General features: G+C 34.4%; 1 protein-coding gene across 2 annotated transcripts in view; it reads left to right on the forward strand.

Moving 5' to 3' along the window:
* The window catches only part of ATRNL1 (attractin like 1), a 779266-nt gene that overhangs the window by 52367 nt on the left and 705881 nt on the right, over positions 1–21018 (forward strand). For both annotated transcript variants that reach the window (XM_047073493.1, XM_047073492.1), the window contains exons 6-8: positions 6482–6656; positions 11008–11095; positions 17005–17260. In XM_047073493.1, the coding sequence (XP_046929449.1) occupies positions 6482–6656; positions 11008–11095; positions 17005–17260 (519 nt within the window). The remainder of the gene's footprint in view (positions 1–6481; positions 6657–11007; positions 11096–17004; positions 17261–21018) is intronic.

Raw genomic sequence — 21018 nt, forward strand, 5'->3', positions numbered from 1 at the left:
AAAAAAGAAAAGAAATATAATTTGGCCCTTTAAATATGTATCGCCTTAATGGTAAAATGTTTTTTTCATGATGGCTTAGATTAAATATGATTTAAAAGTATGAGCTAAAAGTATATCAAGAAGAAGCCCAAAACTCTAGAGCAAGACTACTTTTTCCCCTGAAAATCCCTTACTTTATGACTTTTTGGTTTCCTTTCTGGACTTAAATGATATAGAGAATCTCTACTCAAAGTAATTCTTGTTTTTAGAAATCAAAGAGTGCTATTAAGTTATTAATCAGTAGGGAACAACTCATCTCCCTCCTTACCGGGGGAGGTAAATTTTACCGTTATGTTTTTCTTTCTGAATCTTTGTACATAATAATTACAGGTTTTCTAGTAATGTCAAAAATAGTATATAATTCTGTTCGTAAATTTGGGTGATGTTTGGGGAGTTGCTGTTTCATGCACCTGAAGACTTTAAAATTTTATCTTTCTTTGTGGAAACAAAGTTATTTTATAAAATACATTTGTGTAAAACAAATATATATTTTTTGTATTGGTTTCCACTATAAAATCAGAGATAGATTCCTTTAGAAAAAGTTTTCCAGTGCAAAATAATTCAAATACTTTGGAAAGGAAGAAAGAATATAATTTGGTAGTATGGAATACTTCGGAAAAACTTTAAAAACCTTGTAGTTCCTTATTTTAGGTTTTGTTTTTGTAATTATTTCTCTGTTTGATTTACTTGGGATTATAGGGACTTTTTACTTGTAATTTTCCCTTTTTTTTGACACATATATTTATAGTATCTAATAACACTAGGCTTCATTAACTTGATTTGCCTGAATTATACTTGTTTTCTTAATAGAATGAGGGGATTGACTTAATAAGAATAGGATTGCTATTAGGATGCTTCTAGTGTACTATTGAATATCAAGTATAATCTCTCTTTATCTTCTCAGAAACCCAGGCTCTTTCAGGTATAGTCTCCCTGGTTAAACTGAAGCTTGAAGAAGTTAAGTAACTTGTCCATGGTTTCATACCTAATAAGTTGGAAAGCTAAGTTTTACTTCATACCTCATGCTTTTTTTTAATCTTTAATATTTTCAGTTTATTTTGAGAGAGAGAGCAGGGGAGTGGCAAAGAGAAAGGGAGTGGGAGAGAATCCCATACAGGCACTGACAATGTGGAGCTTGATATGAGGCTTGAACCCATGAATTGTGAGATTGATGACCTAAGCCGAAACCGAGAGTTGGATGCTTACTTAACCCACTGAGCCACCCAGGTGCCCCATAGCTCATGCTTTTAATCTTTTTTTTTTTTTTTAGCTCTTAGGTTATTTTGATTCATTCATTCAGTAAGTGTATACTGAGGCCAGTCATATAGGGGTTGTAGGCCATGTTAGGGACTTTTTATTTTATTTGAAGTACGATGGGAAACCATTGAAGGATTTTGAGTAGGAAAATGATAGAAGTGGATTTATATTTTAATCATTCTGGTTGTGCTGTGGAGAGTTGAATGTGTAGGAAGGGAACCAGAATGGAAATAAGGAGACCGATTTGGAGACTGCTGTTCCAAATAGTCCAGGTGAGTACACGGGGGCTCGGTTTAGGACGGTAGTTGTAAATGAAGGAATTGGTGGTTGGTCTGTAGGCGGAGTGACAGGATTTAAAGACATTTATAACTGGTGAGGTGTACAGACACTTAGACACCAGCCAGTCAAAATGGTATTGCTTTTGGGCCTGAAGCAAGATCCTGGATGAGCCATGCTGTGCCAAGCATCATTGCTTTAGTTGTTAAGTAGAGAAGTGTTGATCATCTCAGCACAGGGGCTAGGGGAACGCGAAGGGAAGGCTGGGTACTTGAGGCAGCATCTACTTAGATTGAAACATCTCCATATTATACTAATTGGAAAGGCTGTACACCTGCACACCTGGTGAAGTCAGTCCAGGATTTGTCGATGGATGGATATGGAGTGTTGGGGGAAGAGAGAACTCAAGAATAGCTCCATGGTGTTTGCCCTGAGCAGGGTGGTAAGTGGGAGTGCCGTTTACTAAGATGGTAAAATGCTGGTGAAGGAGCCGATTTGAGAGGGAAGAATGAATTTTGGACATGTTAAGTTTGAGAGGATTATTAGACATCCAAGTGAAGATGTCATGGAGGGAGTTTGCCTTAGAGTCTGGGATTCAAGAGGAAATTGTGGGGCTGGAGATACACATTTGGGAGGGATCAGAGTATAATTCTACCCCCTATGATTACAGAATAGCCTTTCCCCCTCAAAAATCTCTCAGCAGCCTGCTACTGATGCCTAAAGTTACAGCATTAGAAATTCATTTATGCTCTATGGATTATTAAATGACATATAACCTGGAGGAGTGGTAGCATATTAAATCTTTATAAAATCCCTACTGTAATGTGAATTAGTTTATTACTTTCTTTTCAAGACAGCTGAGATGTGTTTACCTCAAGGAGATTCCTATATTGATAGAGACGGGTTAGGCAGGGAGAGTTGATGCAGTGAGGTTGCATAAGGGATCACATTGGGAAGTGGTAGATAGAGAATTTTTTATAGATATATTTTTATAAAAAAGGGAGTCTTGGAGGGCCTTAAATTGTAAATATCACCATTAGATTTTTAATGGACGGTGAAGCCGTTTGTGTGTATAAAGTTATTTGTTATTTGTGTTTCTTCATAGTTATTTGTGTTTTAAATTAGTATTCATTTTATAAATTTACATTTTAAATCATTTTACTATCGAATGCAGAAAGCTACAAATTAAGACATCTAACTTTCCTTAAACTTTTAAGCCATATTCATAAATCTCATTCTATTTATAAGCTTACTCATTTAGATCAAAATAATCAATAGAATTTGGCTATGGGCCATAACTTCCAATAATTGCTAGAAGTTACATAAGATATGGTAGTAACAAAGATAGGAAGAATTTTGACTGCTATTTTGTGTAGAAAATCAGATATTTTAGATAACTGAGTAAAATTAAAAACTCTTTTCTATATTAAATAAATAAATAAATAAATAAATAAATAAATAAATAAATAAATAAAGTTATTGGTATTAGTTTCATGTACCTGCTGTAACAAATTACCATAAACCTCATGTCTTAAAATAATGCACATTTATTAATCTCCTGCCGTTCTGAGGGAAGAAGCCTGGAATCAGTTTCACTGGGCTAAAGTCTCTGCGTTGACAGGGTCACATACCTCCTAGAGGCTCTAGGAAAAAGTCTGTATCCTTGACTTTTCCAGCTCCTTTCCTCCATCTTCAGAGCTCGCAGCACAGCATCTGGCTTCAGTGGTCACATTGCTTTCTTCTTCTGTATTCAGAGCCTCTGTCTTGTAAGGACACTTGTGATTATATTTAGAGCCTGCTTAGATAATCCAGGACAAACTGCCTAGCTCAAGATTCCTAATTTAATCATATCTTCCAAGTCCCTTTTGCCAGATAAGGGAACATTCCAGTGGTTCCAGTGATTAGGACCTCGATATCTTTAGGGGCCATTAGTCAGCCTGCCACAAACCTGCTCTGAAATATTTTGCTTTAGTGCAGTTTTCATAAACATATGACTGCTTTAAATGTATTCCTGACTCTCTTAAGAATTTTACCTGCTGTTGTTCTTTATCAGACCCTTTGCCAAGTAATACCTGGGTATTATTTGCTGCTCCCAACTCTGTGCCTTTAGGTGGCAGAGACTGTTTTTAAGTTTTTATTTAGAAAGAATTTCAAATTTATGGAAAAGTTGCAAGAATGAGAATAATACAAAAAAGCGTCCAAGTGCCCTTTTCCCAAATTCATCTATTGTTAACATTTTACCCTATTTGCTTTATTATTTCTGACTTACATGATTTTTAAAAAATTATGTTTCCTTTTTGAGAAAACAAGATATAAAAATTCATACCAGTGGATACATTATTGATATATAACGTCCATATGATCTCATTAGAGACTGGCAACCTTTTCTGCAGTTTTTAGCTTTGCAGGCCACATGATCTGTGTTGTAAGTACTCAACTTTACTAGTGCAAAAGCCATCATAGATGACACTTAAATGGATGAGCATGCTATGTTCTTTTTTTTTTTTCTAAGTTCATTTATTTTTTTGAGAGAGAGAGTGGGTGGGGGAGGGACAGAGAGAGAAGGAAAGAGAATCTCAAACAGGCTGTGTGCTGTCAGTGCGGAGCCTGATGCCGGGCTTATACACACGGACCCAGACGGTGTGAGAACATGACCTGAGCCGCTATCAAGAGTCGGTCACCCAACCAGCTGAGCCATGCAGGAGCCCTGAGCATGATATGTTCTAATAAAACTTTATTTTCAAAAACAGTATGGGGCTGGATTTTGCTCACAGGTTGTTGTTTGCCAACCTGAATTAAATGAATTCTAAGTGATTTAGAATTGGACTTAAAAAATGTTTTTGACGGCAGTGTGTTCCTTAAATTTCTTGAATTACCAAGGAATAGTTCATGGTCTTTGCACTCAGAAGTAGTAATGTTTTCTGTATCTTATTAAAAGATTATGTCATTATCAAAGAGATAATCTAGACTGCTACTTAGTTTGTACCTGAAAAATACACTCCTAGCACGTGAGCATTGAAAAGTACTTTGAAGATGAGGGGCGCTGGAGTGGCTCAGTTGGTTAAACTTCTAATTCTTGGTTTGGGCTCAGGTCATGATCTCACAGTTCATGAGTTTGAGCCCTGCATGGGGCTCTGCACTGACAGTGTGGAGCCTGCTTGGGATTCTTTCTCTTTCCCTCTCTCTGTTTCTGCCCCTCTCACGCGTTCTCTCTTTCTCAAAATAAATAAATAAAAACAAAAACCAAAATCTTAAAAAAATGAAAAGGGCTTTGAAGATGAATAAATGAATGCATGGGGTGAGTGCACAAATAGGAAACTGTATAGGCTAATGTTTCTCAAATCAGGTTCTGTTTGGAAGTTTAAAAAATTTGTGGTTCAAGATAACCTAAAACTTTTTGGTATTAACAAATTTAAGGCAAGAGATTGATCTCATAATTGAGTAAAAATGTCACTTGATTGCAGTGTCAGCATTCCTGTGGACTACTGATTGGGACCAAGTAGTATCACTTATTATAGGCTAAAAAGAATATCGCTGGAGGGTTTTGATGCTTTTGTGACCATGATAAAATGCCATATTGTATGAACTTAAGATTTATAAAGGGTAAAGGAAAAAAAGTGATGGGAGAATTATGTCAAAATAATACAGGTATGCTAAAGTTATGTTAAAAAGGTACTGTAATAGGGGCGCCTGGGTGGCTCTGTCAGTTGAGTGTCTGACTTCAGCTCAGGTCATGATCTCATGGTTCATGAGTTTGAACCCCATGTCGTGCTCCCCGCTGTCAGTACAGTCTGTTTCGGAGGACCCTTTGTCTCCCATCTCTCTGTATCTCCCCCGCTTGTGCTCTCTGAAAAGTAAATAAACATTTTTAAAAAAAGGTGCTATAATCATATCATTTTCAACTTGGGACCGATGATTTACTTTGAGCAAAACAGTGTCACCCATCTTATTAGGTAGACATAAATTTTATTGGTTTTATAAATTTTTTTGTATATAATTTATAAATTTTTGTTGGTTTTATATTTACAAAAGAACTTCAAATAGAGTTTATATCTAGTTTTGTTTGAGTGTATTTTAGTTTTATTAGAATTAAAATGATTTATGAGCTCCTCTAAGTTTGGTGAAAATATATTTCCTTTAGGAGAATTCCTTCCATTACTTAAGTTTGGGAAACCTGATCTAGGCTAGTCTACATTTTACAGATGAGGAAATTAAGACTCATGAGTAATATCATGAATATGGATAGGTAAAGGCAGTATTTTCAACTTAAAGTATTTAATTTACCCTGCACTTATTAATAGTTTTTATTTTACTATGCATAATATTTTTTTCTGTTTGAGGACATTCAGTCTCCCTGATACAAATTTTGGTTGTTCTTAATAAAAATACAAAGAAAATATAATTTTTATTTTTATATTTGTCTAATGGTTTACACATTATAAATGCTTTCATCTTTACAGTCTTTTAAAAAATTAGATATGTATAATAAGCTTTAGGGAATAGACTGTTATTTCTGTTTCATCTTTATAGATGAAGGATTGATGACAGGAGAGGTAAACAGACCTGTCCAAGGTCACACTTGCAGTCAGTGACCAAACTGGGATTTGAGTACATTGTTTTGCCGTCTGATATTCTACTAGCAAAAATAAAGTAAATATGAGATTTTATAGTATTTAAATCATTCTTTTAGGCTATGGTATGTATGTCTGGTATGTGAATTTTTTTCACCTGTAGGCATTACATTTGCTCTTAGAATTTTTCCTGTAACTTATATTTCAGACCATTTGTCATGCACATTATATTTATCAGTATCATGAGCATTGATTTCTTAAATTCTCTTAATCCATATATTTTGTTTCTATAATCTAAGGTCTTTGTTTAATGCATTGTGTTTGATTTTTTTTAATAGGTCCTGATTGTTCTTTGAATGTTCCTTCTACTGAATCTTACTGGATTCTACCAAATGTTAAACCCTTCAGTCCTTCTGTAGGTCGGGCTTCCCATAAAGCAGTTTTATATGGGAAATTTATGTGGGTGATTGGTGGATATACTTTTAACTACAGTTCTTTTCAAATGGTCCTGAAGTAAGTTTTTTTTTCAAATGTTCATAATCTGTTTTTTTTTTTTTAAGCCAGTTCTTTTTGGTAATAAGGCCTATCCTAAATATTTTATTGCTGTCCAAATTTATAAGTGGTTATATTGGTGCTAGTATCTGTTTGCTTCATGGGACTGATTTGAGAATATATGAACTCAATATATCCATAGTTAATTATTTGCCATTGTGCATATAGTTAATTATTTGTATTGAAATTTCATTACCTCTCTAGAGAGTCCTTTTAACAAATTCTGAGTATGAAAATACTAACTTCAAATAAGTAGGGGACCATGCCTGTATTAGATATTATGAATCCTGCCACCTTTTATTTTTTGAGAATGAAGTGTAATTGCTTGTATAAAAATGCTTTCAGTGTGTTCTGTAAATTTTAATTTACCTGAACTTTTACTTTGCATTTACCTTAGAAGCTTTTGGGAAAAACAGTGCCAGTATTATAAAGTATATCATTCATTTACTGTTGGCTCAATAGAGATTATCCTCTGCATTATTAGATGATATGAGGAATCATATGATGGCAGGTTTATCTGATTTTTTTCAGCTGGTGATTATATTTTATTGACCATCTATTAATAGAATAAAAGGGGAAATAGAATAATTTGATTATCAATGTTTTCAAGGGTGATACTTGTAATAGTTATAACTGGTACAACTTGGGCATCAACCAGTCAATCAAACTGACCTTGGGCAGTATAGCATAGTAGTGTGTACCAAGTTGGGTTGCCAGATTCAGCAGAGAAATATACAGGACACCTAGTTAAACTTGAATTTCAGATAAACAATGAATAATTTGTTATTATATGTAGGCCCTTTGCAATATGCAATATATATATAATTTTTAAAATATGTATTTTTGTTTTTGTTCCAAATATTGCATGAGTCATACTAAAAAATTGTTGGTTGCTTATCTGAAATTCAGATTTAACTGAGCATCCTATATTTTATCTGGCAGCCCTAGGCACTGAAAATATTAACCTTGTTAATTTGGGGGTTATAAAAAAGTCTGAGTTTAGGAGGACACTGCTTTAAAACTATGATTGACTATGATTGAAATTAAAGTATAACATAAAGTAAATTCTGGAGAGAAAAGAAGGGAAGATTTATAGGTAAATATTTAAGTGAAGAATTAGAATTATGTATCACAATATATGAAGGATAAAATATTATAGAAAGAATTGAAGGAGAGTTGGTGGGATTAAATGAGTTGTTAAGGTATGCAAAGAACCTGAAGAAATAGTAAGATTTAAATGTGGAAACGAGGAGTAAATTAACTATGATTAATGAAAAGAAAAAGCCTATGAAAATAAAACTTTGAATTAAATTGTGATATTTGCAAAGGAGAGTTGTGAACACAGAGTATAATTGTCAAGGAAACATGGGAATCTTAAGAGTTTGTGTTCTGTACAAGTTTAATAGCATATTTAAAGTTAGGTGATGAATATTGCTTTATACTCTCCTAAACTTACATATTTCCCGTTTGAATCAGATAGTTTAACTTTTTATTTTGTCTGTAACCTGGCTCTTTTGCTTACAGTGTTTAGTTTTGTACTAAGCTGTGAGGTGTTAGATTAGAAGTGACCCTATCACTGTTTTCATAAGTTTGAGAATATTTTTATTATTCTGAATGTAGTTCAATTGTAGGTAAGGATTTTTCCCCACTTATAAAAAAGTAGGAGAGTAGGTAGGTAAGTTTTTAGAAGTGATAATGTCCGTCATAAGTCGATTTATCTCCTGTGGAATTTAATTGAGATATAGATGTTACATTTTAAGATGAAATTGTTCAGTAATATAAAAGTTCTATATTAGTGTATTAAATTAGAATGTTTTATAGAATGTATATACATTGACATTTGTGAGAACTGACATGTATTTATGGGCATAGCAAACTTTTTAATATTTACTCTTTGCTTGATACTTGGGATAAATCAGTGGACGTAATAAATGTCCTTATCTTTATGGAGTTAGTGAGGAATGATAAGCAATTAGAAAAAATATATAATTACCATAATAGGTAAGTACACTGTAAGTAAATTATATGTATGCACATATACAGAGATGGCAAGATAAATAGGATAAGCAAATCACGAGTGCCTAAGAGGAGAGAGTTATAAATGTAGTTGTCAAGGTAGGCATCACGGGAAAGGTGATAATTGAACAGACTTGAAGGAGGTTAGGCATTGTCAGTGGACAATGTCAGTTATCTGGAGGCAGGGAAAGAGCCAGACAAAAGCCTTAATGTGGGAGCTACTTAGTTCAAGCAGCAGCAAGGAGGCCCATTTGACTTTCACCGAGTGCATGAGAGGGAAGCATGAAATTACAGGGATAATGGAGGGGGGGAGAGATTATGTAGGGTATTGTAGATCTTTTGGGGAGTCATGGGGATGTATGAGCATGCTTTGACTTATATTTAAGAGTCACTGTGTCTAGTCATGAATATCCTGGGATTGGGAGGAAGAGTAGGAACGGAGCTTGAGTTAGGATGAAATCATCAAGGGAATGAATTTTAGGTGGAGAAGAGGACCAAGAACTGAGCCTGAGGCACCATATCACTAGGAGATCAGGGGAAAAGAGGAGAAACCATCAGAGGAGACTGAAATGAGTGGCCAGTGAGGTAGGAAAACCAACGGTGTGATGTCTTTGAAGACAGTAGATGAAGAGGAAGGTTTGATTAACAGTGTCAAATGCTAATGATTAACTGGGTACAGGAAAATGGAAGACTGAGAAGTGGGCAGGGATTTGGCATGAGGAAGTTGATTTTAGCAAAAACGGTTTTGCTGGAGCAGTGTTTTTAAAAGCTTGATTGGAGTTAGTTGAAGAGAGAGTAGAGAGAGTTGTAGGGAGGGACAAGGAAGAAATGGGGCAGTAAAGAAATGGAGTGATAGCCTGACAGGGTAGTCTTTCTCTTTTCTCTTTTCTCTTTTCAAGAGAAAAATTTTTTTTTATAAGTGGGGAAAAGTAACACCATGTTTTTATATTGATGGGAATTATCTAGTAAGACCAGAAAGTGGTGATATAGGAAAGAGATGGGAGAACTACTAGAGTGTTGTGGATCTAGTGCCCCAGAAACACAAATTTAGTTTGTTGATAGCAGGTACCAGCCGACTGCCAAGTAGGGGCCTAGGACCTAGATGCTAACAATGGTTTTTGCATTGGTAAGGAGCTATAGAAAAGAAAGGAAGACGAATGTAGTGGGGTACACAAAGCCTAAAATATTTACCATCTGGCCCTTCATCTAAATAGTTTACTGAGCCCTAATTTATGGTAACTTAGTGGAAAACAAGTGTGTTGGGTGCAGATATGGTAGGTAGGTGGATGTAGGTAGGAGTCTGTGGAAGATATGTTCTGATCGATTTCCTCATTCATGCCATACACGTGTGTTTTATAACTCCAAGGGTAGGATATAAGTTAAACATAATCCTGAAGACAATTTTTGGTTGACTTTATTTATTTTTTTTATTTTTTATTTTTTTGTGAAGGGAGCTCCCTTACCTTTTCTGATGAGTTGAAGGAAGACAGAGAAGAGGGGAAATAATAATTGACAGGGAGCTTCTTAAACATTGTTCTAGTCACTTCTTAGCTGGGTGCTTTGTTTTTTACCTTTTGGTAAATTGAGGAAATAGGAGTGTAAAGCATGATGATGACAACTGGAGTTCTGTTAGATAAGCATTTAAGATTCATAGTTTGGAACGTCTCTTTTCATATCTGTATTTTTAGACCAGTGGCATAAATAATTAATTTTCTTTTTGTATCCTGTAATCCAATAAGTACCTTATTTTTAGAGAAGCTTCTATCTTACTAGATTCATTATATTTCAAAAAGTGATCTGTGAACAAGTTATTTTTGGCATAGAAATAATACTTCTTAATTAATTTATATAATGCTAAGCTTAGAGTGTGTAAAAGAATAAAAATGAATAAAGCAAATGGCCATTGTATATATGGAGAGAATTTTCTTTTATTTTCAAAAGAAAAAACTGGCTTTAAAAACAAATTAAAAATGCAGAATAGCTCACTTATTGTTTAGGCTAATCAGTTGGTTGAAACTGTTAAAGGTAACTGAACAAATTAATTCCAGTAATAAATAGCTTAGTCAAGTTAATGTATATTACATATTTAGGTGATTGAATTCTAATTTACCATATGTATATCTTGAATGAGTCTTTATTAAAAATTTCTAATATGGTACATGAAACTATAAGTTTATTAGTTATAATTGTTTTTGAATTTAATGAATACTTGAATATAAGTGAGAAAAACATATGCAAATTAAAAAACCAGAAATGAATCTTAGCTTATAAAATAATTTTCTTTTTTCACTTTTAGTTACAATTTAGAAAGTAGTATATGGAATGTAGGAAGTCTTTCAAGGGGTCCTCTCCAGAGATATGGACACTCTCTTGCTTTACATCAGGTAAGGATCCTGCTTTTTAAATTCTAACCATTCCTTTTTTTTTGTTTGTTTTGTTTTGTTTTTAGAGTTCACCTTAGAGAAAAAAATTACTAAATCTCACATTTATTTCAAATACTTAATGAGAACAATAGATCGTGGATCACAGTAACTTGCAATGTCTCAAACTCATACAGTATTTTAGTAAAAAAATAGATTTTAGTACAATTCTTTATTAAACATGAGAAGAAATGAAGGTTGAGTTTTTGTATGTTGCTTTATACCTAGTCATCATGTTAATCACTTTTTAAAAATTGTAGTAAAGTACACATAATATAAAATTTACCATTTTAGCCATTTAAAAATGTTTCGGTGGTATTAAGTACGTTCAAATTGTTGTACAATCATTATCACCATTATTTCCAGACTTTGTTTCATCTTGCAAAACTGGTACTATAATACTCATTAAATAGTTACTCCCCATCTCCTTCTTCCCCAGCCCTTGGCAACCACTGTTCTATCTTTTGTCTTTGTGAATTTGACTATTCTAGGTACCTCATGTAAGTGGAATCATACAGTGTTTGACTTTTGACTGGCTTATTTCACTTAGCATAATGTCCTCAAGGTTCATCCATGTAGTATTTGTTACAATATCCTTCTTTTTTAAGCCTAAATAATATTCCATTGCATGGATATACCACATTTTGTTTATCCATTCATCCATTGATAGACCCTTAGGTTGCTTTCACCTTTTTGCCTCTTGTGAACAGTGCTGCTGTGAACATGGATGTATATCTGTTTAAGTTCCTGCTTTAAAATCTTTTGGTAGATAGCCAGAAGAGGAGTTGCTGAACTATATTATAATTGTATTTTAAATTTTTTGAGGAAATTGCCATATTGTTTTCCATAGCAGCTTCACCACTTTACATTTTCACCAGCAGTGCACAGGATTCTAATTCCTCCACATCCTTGTCACACTTGTTCTTTGTTTTGTTTTGTTTTTTTGATAGTAGTCATCAAAGTGTGAAGTGTTGCTGTAGGTGTTCTTTATATATTCTAGATATCAACTCCTTCCTCAGAACAATGATTTGCAAATATTTTCTCCCATTCTGTGGGCAGTCTTTTCATTTTGTTGGTATGTTCTTTGATACACAAAAGTTTTTAATTTTAGCATAGTTCAATTAATTTAGCATAGTTCAGTTTCAGTCTATTTCTTTTGTTCTCTGGGCTTTTGGTGTCATATCCAAGAAATCATTGTCAAATCCAATGTCAGGAAGACTTTTCCCTATGTTATCTTTTAAGAGTTCCTAAAGTTTTAGTTTTTATATTTAGGTCTTTAATCGATTTTGAGTTGTTTGTAGTGTTAGGTAAGAGTTCACTTTCATTCTTTTGTATGTAAATATTCTGTTTTCCCAGCTCCATTTGTTAAAAAGACTGACTATCTTTTCCTCACTGAATGTCTTGGCACCTACTTTTGTTGAGAATCATTTCATCATATGTGCAAGGGTGTATTTTTGGCCTCTCTATTCTTTTGATTTGTGTCTGTGTTTTTGCCAATATTACACTATTTTAACTACTGTAGTTTTGTAGTAAGTTTTGAAATGAGGAAGTATGAGACCTCCACGTTTGGTCTTGTTTTGCATGTTTGTTTTGCTTCTTCAGGGTCACTTAAGATTCCATATGAATTTTTAGATTATTCTATTTCTCCAAAAATGTCATTGAGATTTTGATAGGGATTGCATCGTACTCAGTTATTTTATGTATTCGTGTAATTCATGAATTTAGTATGATTAAAATGATAGGCTACTTAACTGGTTTTTGTTTTGAACAAAAAAAGATTCATGTATTTTGTGGTGTGTGACTAGGACTTTCAAATGAGAACTGACCTATTTTCTGTGCTTAGTTAAGGAAATTTACAGAAGCAATGTAAAGAATAAACTGCTACTCTTTTTTTTTTTTGCATGTGCATGTTTTAAAGATAAAATAAAAACTAAGTGTATATATATGTGTGTAATATAAATGCTTTTTTCTTTTAATTTTGGTTTTTAATTTTAGTTTTTGATTTATTTCATATTTTTGGTAACAGCTTTTGAGATATAATTGATATACCATACAGTTCGCTCATCTAAAGTATATAGTTGAATGGTTTTTAGTCTATTCAGAGTTACACAACAATCTTTTGCAGATATGCATAAAATTGTAAAGTTGTATCTTCTGTTTTAGAACATTTTCATTACCTTACAAAGAAACTTGTAATCTTTAGCTATCACCCCAAACCTCCTCATCTTCCCAGCTTTAAGCAATCATGAATTTACTTCCTGTCTCTATAAGTTTGTGTGTTCTGCACATTGCGTATAAATGAAATTGTATACTATATGGTTTATGACAAGCATGCTGTAGCACGTATCCATATTTCATTTTTATGGCTAAATAATATTCTGTTTTATGAGTATACTACATTTGGGTTTTTCATTTATCAATTTATGGGCATTTGGGTTGTTTTCACCTTTTGTGGCTGTTATGATAATGCTGCTGTGAATAGTCATGGATAAGTTTTTGTGTGGACATATGCTTGTATTTCTCTTGGGTATATACATAGGCTTGGGAATTGCTGGGCCAAATAATAACTCTCTATTTAATTTTTTGAGGAATTGCCAAACTGTTTTCCAACGTGGCTGTATCATTTTATGTTTCTACTAGCCATCTATAAAGGTTCCAGTTATTCTACATCCTTGCTATAACACTGGTTATTTGATACCATTTTGATCATGGCCATCCTCGTCATTGTGCAGTGGTGTCTCGTTTTGTTTTGATTTCTGTTTCTCTGTTGACTAATGATGTGGGTCATCTTTTCGTGTGCTTATTGCCTATTTGTGTGGTCTGTGGAGAAATGTATATTCAGGTCCTTTGCCCATTTTTAATTGGGTTATTTGTCTTTTTATTATTGAGAAGTGAGAGTTATTTATATATTCTAGGTACAAGTTCCTTATCAGATACATCATTTGCAGATTTTTTTCCTTTGTGAGCAGTGTCTTTTGAAACCTAAAAGTTTTTTAATTTCGATGAAATCCAATTTATTATTGTTTTTCTTTGGTTGCTTGTGTTTTGTTGTTATATTTAAGAATCCATTTACCAAATCCAAGGTTATGAAGATTTACCTCATGTTTCTTTCAAGAGTTTTATGGTTTGGTACTTACATTTATATCTTTTTTTTTTTTTTTTTTTTTTTTGATCCATTTTGAGTTAGGTTTGGTACATGGTATGCAGTAGGGTTCAAGTTCTCTCTTTTTCATGTTGACTATTTCTCTTTATACCATTTGTTGAAGAGGCTATTCTTTCTCCCTGAATGGTATTGGCCCTCTTGCCAAGCATCACTTGACTTTAGATGTAAGGATTTATTTCTGGACTCTCATTTCTATTGACTTATATGCCTGACTTTATGCCTGTAGCATACTGTCTTGATTACTTTTCCTTCATAGTAAGTTTTGAAATCAAAAAGTGTGAGTCCTCCAATTATATTCTTTAAAAAAGTTTTTTTTTTTAACGTTTATTCATTTTTTGAGAGTGCAAGTAGGGGAGGAGTAGAGAGAGAGAGAGCGAGAGGGAGAGACAGGATCAGAGAGAGAGGGAGATGCTGACAGCTCAGAGCCTGGTGCGGGGCTTGAACCCACTAGCTGTGAGATCATGACCTGAGCTGAAGTCAGATGCTTAACCGAGGCACCCCTTCTTTTTTAAGATTGTTTGGATATTTTGGGTTCTTTGCAATTGCATGTGACTTTTGGAATCAACTTGTCAGTTTCTACAAAGAAGCCCTCCAGGATTTCGGTAAAGATTGCACTGAATGTGTAGATTGCCATCTTAACTACATTAAGTTTTTGATCTATGAACATGAGATATCTTTCCATTCATTTAGATCTTTAAAGATTATTTTCAACAATGCTTTGTAGCTTTCAGAGTTTAAATTTGTTGTTTTTTTTTTTTCATGTTTATTTTCTGAGACAGAGAGAGACAGAGCATGCGTTGGGGAGGGACAGAGAGAGAGGGAGACACAGATTCAGAAGCAGGCTCCAGGCTCCGAGCTGGCAGCACAGAGCCCGACGCGGGGCTCAAACTCACGGACCGTGAGATCATGACCTGAGCCGAAGTCGGTCACTCAACCAACTGAGCTACCCAGGCGCCCCTCAGAGTTTAAATTTGTAATTTCTTTTAAGGTGCCTGCCTGGCTCAGTCAGTGGAGTGTGTGACTCTTGATCTTCGGGTTGTGAGTTCGAGCCCCACACTGGGTATAGAGATTACTTCAAGATAAAATCTGTAAAAATAAGTTTGTAATTTCTTTTGTTAAATTTATTTCTAAGTATTTACTTTTTGATGCTTTTGTAAATGGAATTGTTTGCATAGTTTCAGTTCTGGATTGTTCATTTTTTAAAAATGTTTATGATTTATTTACTAAGACAAATTTTTATCAATCACAATTTTTAAAAAAATATTTTTAATGTTTTTTTAATTTTTTTTTATATTTTATTTTTGAGAGAGAGACAGAACATGAGTGGGGGGAGGGGGAACACAGAGAGAGGGAGACACAGAAACTGAAGCAGGCTCCAGGCTCTGAGCTGTCAGCATAGAGCCCAACCAGGGCTTGAACTTGTAAACCATGACATAATGACCTGAGCTGAAGTTGGTTGCTTAACCGACCGAGCCACCCAGGCGCCCCTGGATTGTTCATTTGAAGTGTATATAAATAGGGGTGCCTGGGTGGCTCGGTCGGTTGAGCGTCCGACTTCAGCTCAGGTCGCTATCTCTCGATCTCGCGGTCCGTGAGTTTGAGCCCCGCGTCGGGCTCTGGGCTGATGGCTCAGAGCCTGGAGCCTGCTTCCGATTCTGTGTCTCCCTCTCTCTCTTCTCCTCCCCCGTTCATGCTCTGTCTCTCTCTCTGTCTCAAGAATAAATAAACGTTAAAAAAAAATAAAAAAAAAATAAAAAAATAAAGTGTATATAAATATAATAGATTTTTTTTGTACATTGATTTTGTATTCTACAGTGTTACTGAATTCATTTATTAGCTCTAATATTTTTTCTAACTATTATTTTTTATTTCTTAGGGTTGTCTGTATACAAGTTCATATAATGTATGAACAGAAATATTTTACTTCTTTTCCAATGTGGATGCCTGTGTTCATTTTTTTTGTTTCTTTGCTTTGGCTAAAACCTCCACTGCAGTGTTGAATATAAGTGGCAAATTGGGCATCTTTGTCTTGTTCCTGACCTTAGTGGGAAAGCATCAGTCTTTCACCATTAAGTATTAATATTAGCTGTGTGTTTTTCTTAGATGCTCTTTATTAGGTTGATGAAATTCCTTTATGTTCCTAGGTTATGGAAATAGTAATGTTGTATATCATTTGTGTATCACTCATTTCAATCATAGGTGGTTGAATTTATTTGTATAATTTATAAGTGCTATAAAGTATCTGTCCATAGCCATGAGAAGTAACAGTAATGGGCTCCACATAGTGGACCTACCAGATCATAGTGTGATCTTCCTTTTTGGGCATTACTTGATGAAAACAGTGAATGACAATAGCACAAAGCAATACACATAGATGGTAACATTTGAAGAACTAGGGACTCAACAACTAAGATAATTATACATGGTTAATTTAACTATATAATACAGCTGTTTTAAATAAAGTATCTTAAGGTAACTTTTTGAAAACATGGGTTTTTTTTCCCCTTCTTCTTGTAAGTAAAAGCATTGCCCCTTCTTCTTGTAAATAAAAACATTGATTCTCATTTGACTTTTTATAAATAAGAACTGTACTTTATACGTGTTGTGAGTTAGGATTACTAAAGTTTAAGTTGAGCCTTTATTTTTAATTAATATATATTGCTGAGGTATGACTATTTTTTTTATTAATACATGTTTTTTTAATTTACAGGAAAACATCTTTATGTATGGAGGCAGAATTGAAACAAATGATGGCAATGTCACAGATGAATTATGGGTTTTTAACATACACAGTCAGTCATGGAGTACAAAAACCCCTACTGTTCTTGGACATGGTCAGCAGTACGCTGTGGAGGGACATTCAGCTCACATTATGGAGCTGGATAGTAGAGATGTTGTCATGATCGTAATATTTGGATATTCTGCAATATATGGTTATACAAGCAGCATACAGGAATACCATATCTGTGAGTTACTTTGAAAATGCAACTATATACTTTTCTTTATTAGTTGGCAATATTTTTATCTTTAATAAAATCTTCATATGAATTTAGCCAAATAGTGAGTTTTTTGAAATCAGAATTATTAGCTAAGATTGAAAACTTTTTAATATAAACCTTTTCATTTTGTGTTAGCTTTGGTTTTTCAATATTTATCTTCTTAGCCGAAAGTGGAGAAATGTTACATACCAGTCACACATTTTTCGAGAATTGAGAATATTTATAAATATGAGAAGTTCCAACAGATGGTGCTATTTCTTTGGATTTTACTTATGAGTAAGAACTAAAACTAACCTAGTCTCTTTACTATTCAGTCCATGATTTCAGGATTTTTATTTTTCAGAGTTCTGTTTCTAATCTTACTGCAATATCTCTATCTGTGTATTATTCTTTTAAAGTAAGCTTCCCGAGGATAATCTGTTGGCTTTTATAAGAGATCATTATCTGGTAGGTGAAGGTGACTGAAGTGATCTACATATGACTTTTTGTACTCTCCTTTGTTTTTCTGGTACTTTATTATTTTTTTGAATTCTCTATGACATTTTCAAACACTTATAAGATTAACAAAATTGCCTACAAATACTTTATGATCCCTGTTTGAAGAACATATTCCATTTCTAGCTCTGGTCACTATTATGAACTCAAGTTTTTGGCTCTTTTGTCTATAGACAACTATATCCAACTATTTAGAGTCCTTGTGTAATGTTAATGAGAAATCTTGCTTGCAGATCAACAAGAGAGCCCTTAATGTGCTCAGAAGAAGCCTCCCTTTGCAAATACTCTTGTCTCTCCCCTGCAATCCTTTCTCAGGTGATCTGTTTATATGTCCCCCACTGCAGTTGGGTGGAGAATGATTATGTATCCTTCTTACTCCTTGGTGCCATTTTACTCTCTTTAAACTCCTTCCTCTTCTAAACCACTCAGCTTCGCATCAGACTGTGCCACCTGTTACTTCTTCTTCACTCTCTGTTCACTCCTCAGATCAGTGTGTTGTATTCCTCAAAAAATACAGCTTGTGGCTCATTATCATTATGTCCTGCATACATTAGCCAAATAATTTTCTTTTTATTTTAAAATTTTTTAATGTTTTTATTTATTTTTGAGAGGAGAGAGAGAGAGAGCGCGCGGGAGAGGGGCAGAGGGGAGACACAGAATCTGAAGCAGGCTCCAATGCAGGGCTCGAACTAATGAACTGTGAGATCATGACCTGAGCCGAAGTGGAATGCTTAACTGACTGAGCCACTCAGGCGCCCCTAGCCAAATATTTTTCTGATTTCAGTATCCACTTAAATACTTCTAATACTTAGACTCTCAGTTTTAAAAATAATTTTTTAATTAATTAATTAAAAATTTTTTTTTAGTTTATTTATTTATTTTGAGAGAGAGAGAGACAGAGCACACAAGTAGGGGAGGGGCAGAAAGAGATGGAAAGAGACAGAGAATTCCTAGCAGGTTCCACACTGTCAGCTCAGAGCCTGATACGGGGCTCGAACTGATGAACTGTGAGATCATGACCTGAGCCAAAGTCAAGAGCCGGATGCTTAATGAGCCAAATGAGCCTCCTGGGTGCGCCTGTCAACTTTTTTTTTTTTTTTTAAATCTGTCTTTCAGAAATCTTGTTTTCCATCCTGGTTGAGTCACACTCTCCCTTTGTCGTACTCTTGACCTATACCTCAGTGCATCCCGTAATTTCCATTTTAGATATCTTACTCTAAAATGCCACTGGTCTTTCCAGCTTACTCCTTCTAGTACCCAAAGTCTGACAATTCTCCAGCCTTAATAGAGCCTTTAGTCCATCAAACCTATCAGATTTTCACTATCACTCTCTTACCTGTACTTCTAACCTTACCCAGCTTTAAGTTCATAATCACCAGTCTCTCCTCCAACTCTCCAAGTTGACTATGTCATACATTTTCCTCTCTTCAAACTTCCAGCCACTCCCTTCTCCATGATTAGCCTCAGCTGATGACTTTACTTCTTATTTTACTGTGAAAATAGGAGAAATCTAAAGAGAATGTCTGCTGATGGGAACATTTTGGAGTGTAATGGTTAATAAGCAATGCTGCATTGAATAAACTGCTGTGTAACACATTATTGCCATAACAGCTCATGGTGGCATTGAAACGGATGCGCTATCATTGCATTTTTTAGAGGAGCCTAAGAGTTGTTTAAGCAAGAGTTACAAATTTTCTATGTAGAAAGCTTGTTTTGGTTTTTGATTTTGTTATTAACTTTTGGTTTCATTATGGTATTCAGGGAATGTTGTTAAGTATTGTTTCTACTTTTTGTAATTTATTGAGATTTTTTTTTTGTGGGCTAGTTTTCAAGTTTTATAGGCACTTGAAAAGGAGGTAAATCTTATAATATCAAGGTATGGCATTTGATATATCTATGTCTGTATCTAATCTATATCATTTATATGTTTGGAACTTAGATTCCTTCCTTCTTTTTTTTTGTACTTTATCTGTCATGCTCTGAAAATTGAATTAAAGTCTAAAAATGTTAGTTTATTTTTGCCTATTTCTCCTTATATATTTTGGAATTTATGCTTTGTGAAAGTTGCAAGTTGTATCTTGTAATATTATAAATCGCTTGTTTACTGTTTTTGACTTGGTTTCTACCTTGTGTGATATTAATTTCATGGCTCTTGTTTTTTGCGGGAAGGGCTTTAGCCTTTTCCTGGTAAACTTTTGCCCTCCCTTTCGTTCTTGTTAACCTTTCAGAACCACTTTGTTTTAAATGTATCTCTTGTGTACGAGAAAAAGTTGGATTTTGCTTTGTGATTCCATCTGGTTTTTGTACATTTTGTGTCACTCTGTTGTCTTCTTGTTTTTAGTTATGGCTCTTTTTATGTTTAGGGAGAGTCAAGGCAATTTTTGATGGGAAGGAGCGCGGTAATTTTTGAGGTCTGCCACCAGTAGGCTTCGTCCACACCCTGTGTTTCTCTTCTGCATGCGTGTGACCTCTTCTGTGTGACTCTCTTGGTTTCACTTGCTGTTTGCATAGTCACACCTGATTTGTAGTTTTCTTTCTTTCATTCATAGTTTCTCTGGATTTTTAATTTTCTTTTTCTTTCACTTTCATGTTTTCCTTATTTTTTTATACGCCTTCTCTGAGGATAATGGGAAGTTTCAGAATTAAACTATCACTGTACTTCTACTTGATCCAGAGGTTTTGCTTTTTAAAGTTTTAAAAAATGAATCTGAAGTTAACCAGTACTTTTACCCTTTGATCAACCTCCAGTTTACAGGCTACTGTTTTCCACTGTTTTAGTTCATCTTGTTTTGTTTTAAATACATTTGACCTTATTATCAGTATTTTATAGTAGGGTCTTAGTCTTTTCTGTAAAGGGCCAGATAGTAAATATTTTAGGCTTGTGGGCCATATGGTCTTTATCACAACTAGGCAATTCTGTTAAAGCATGAAAGCAGCCACAGACAATACATACACAAAGGAGCACGGCTTTGTTCCAGATTGGGCTCCCTTGGGTCTTAGATTGCCCACCCCTGCTCTAGAGAGAATGTGCGCTTCTGGGGACCTATTGACCTTGGTCCAAATTAAATTAAAATTTTGGCATGCATTTTTTTTGGGACCTTATGTAGGGTGAATTCATGCCCAGAGTGACACGATGTCTAGTTTCGGACCAAAAGTGTCCAAGGGAAGCTGTTTTTATTTTTCACATAGAATCAAGGCTGAAATAGACATTTTCTGGCTGCCTCTGCAGA

This window comes from Lynx rufus, unplaced genomic scaffold (genome assembly GCF_022079265.1).
Source record: "Lynx rufus isolate CCGP_SWC_20201006 ecotype Redwood Valley unplaced genomic scaffold, mLynRuf1.p SCAF_11, whole genome shotgun sequence".
In the NCBI taxonomy this organism is placed as follows: domain Eukaryota; kingdom Metazoa; phylum Chordata; class Mammalia; order Carnivora; family Felidae; genus Lynx; species Lynx rufus.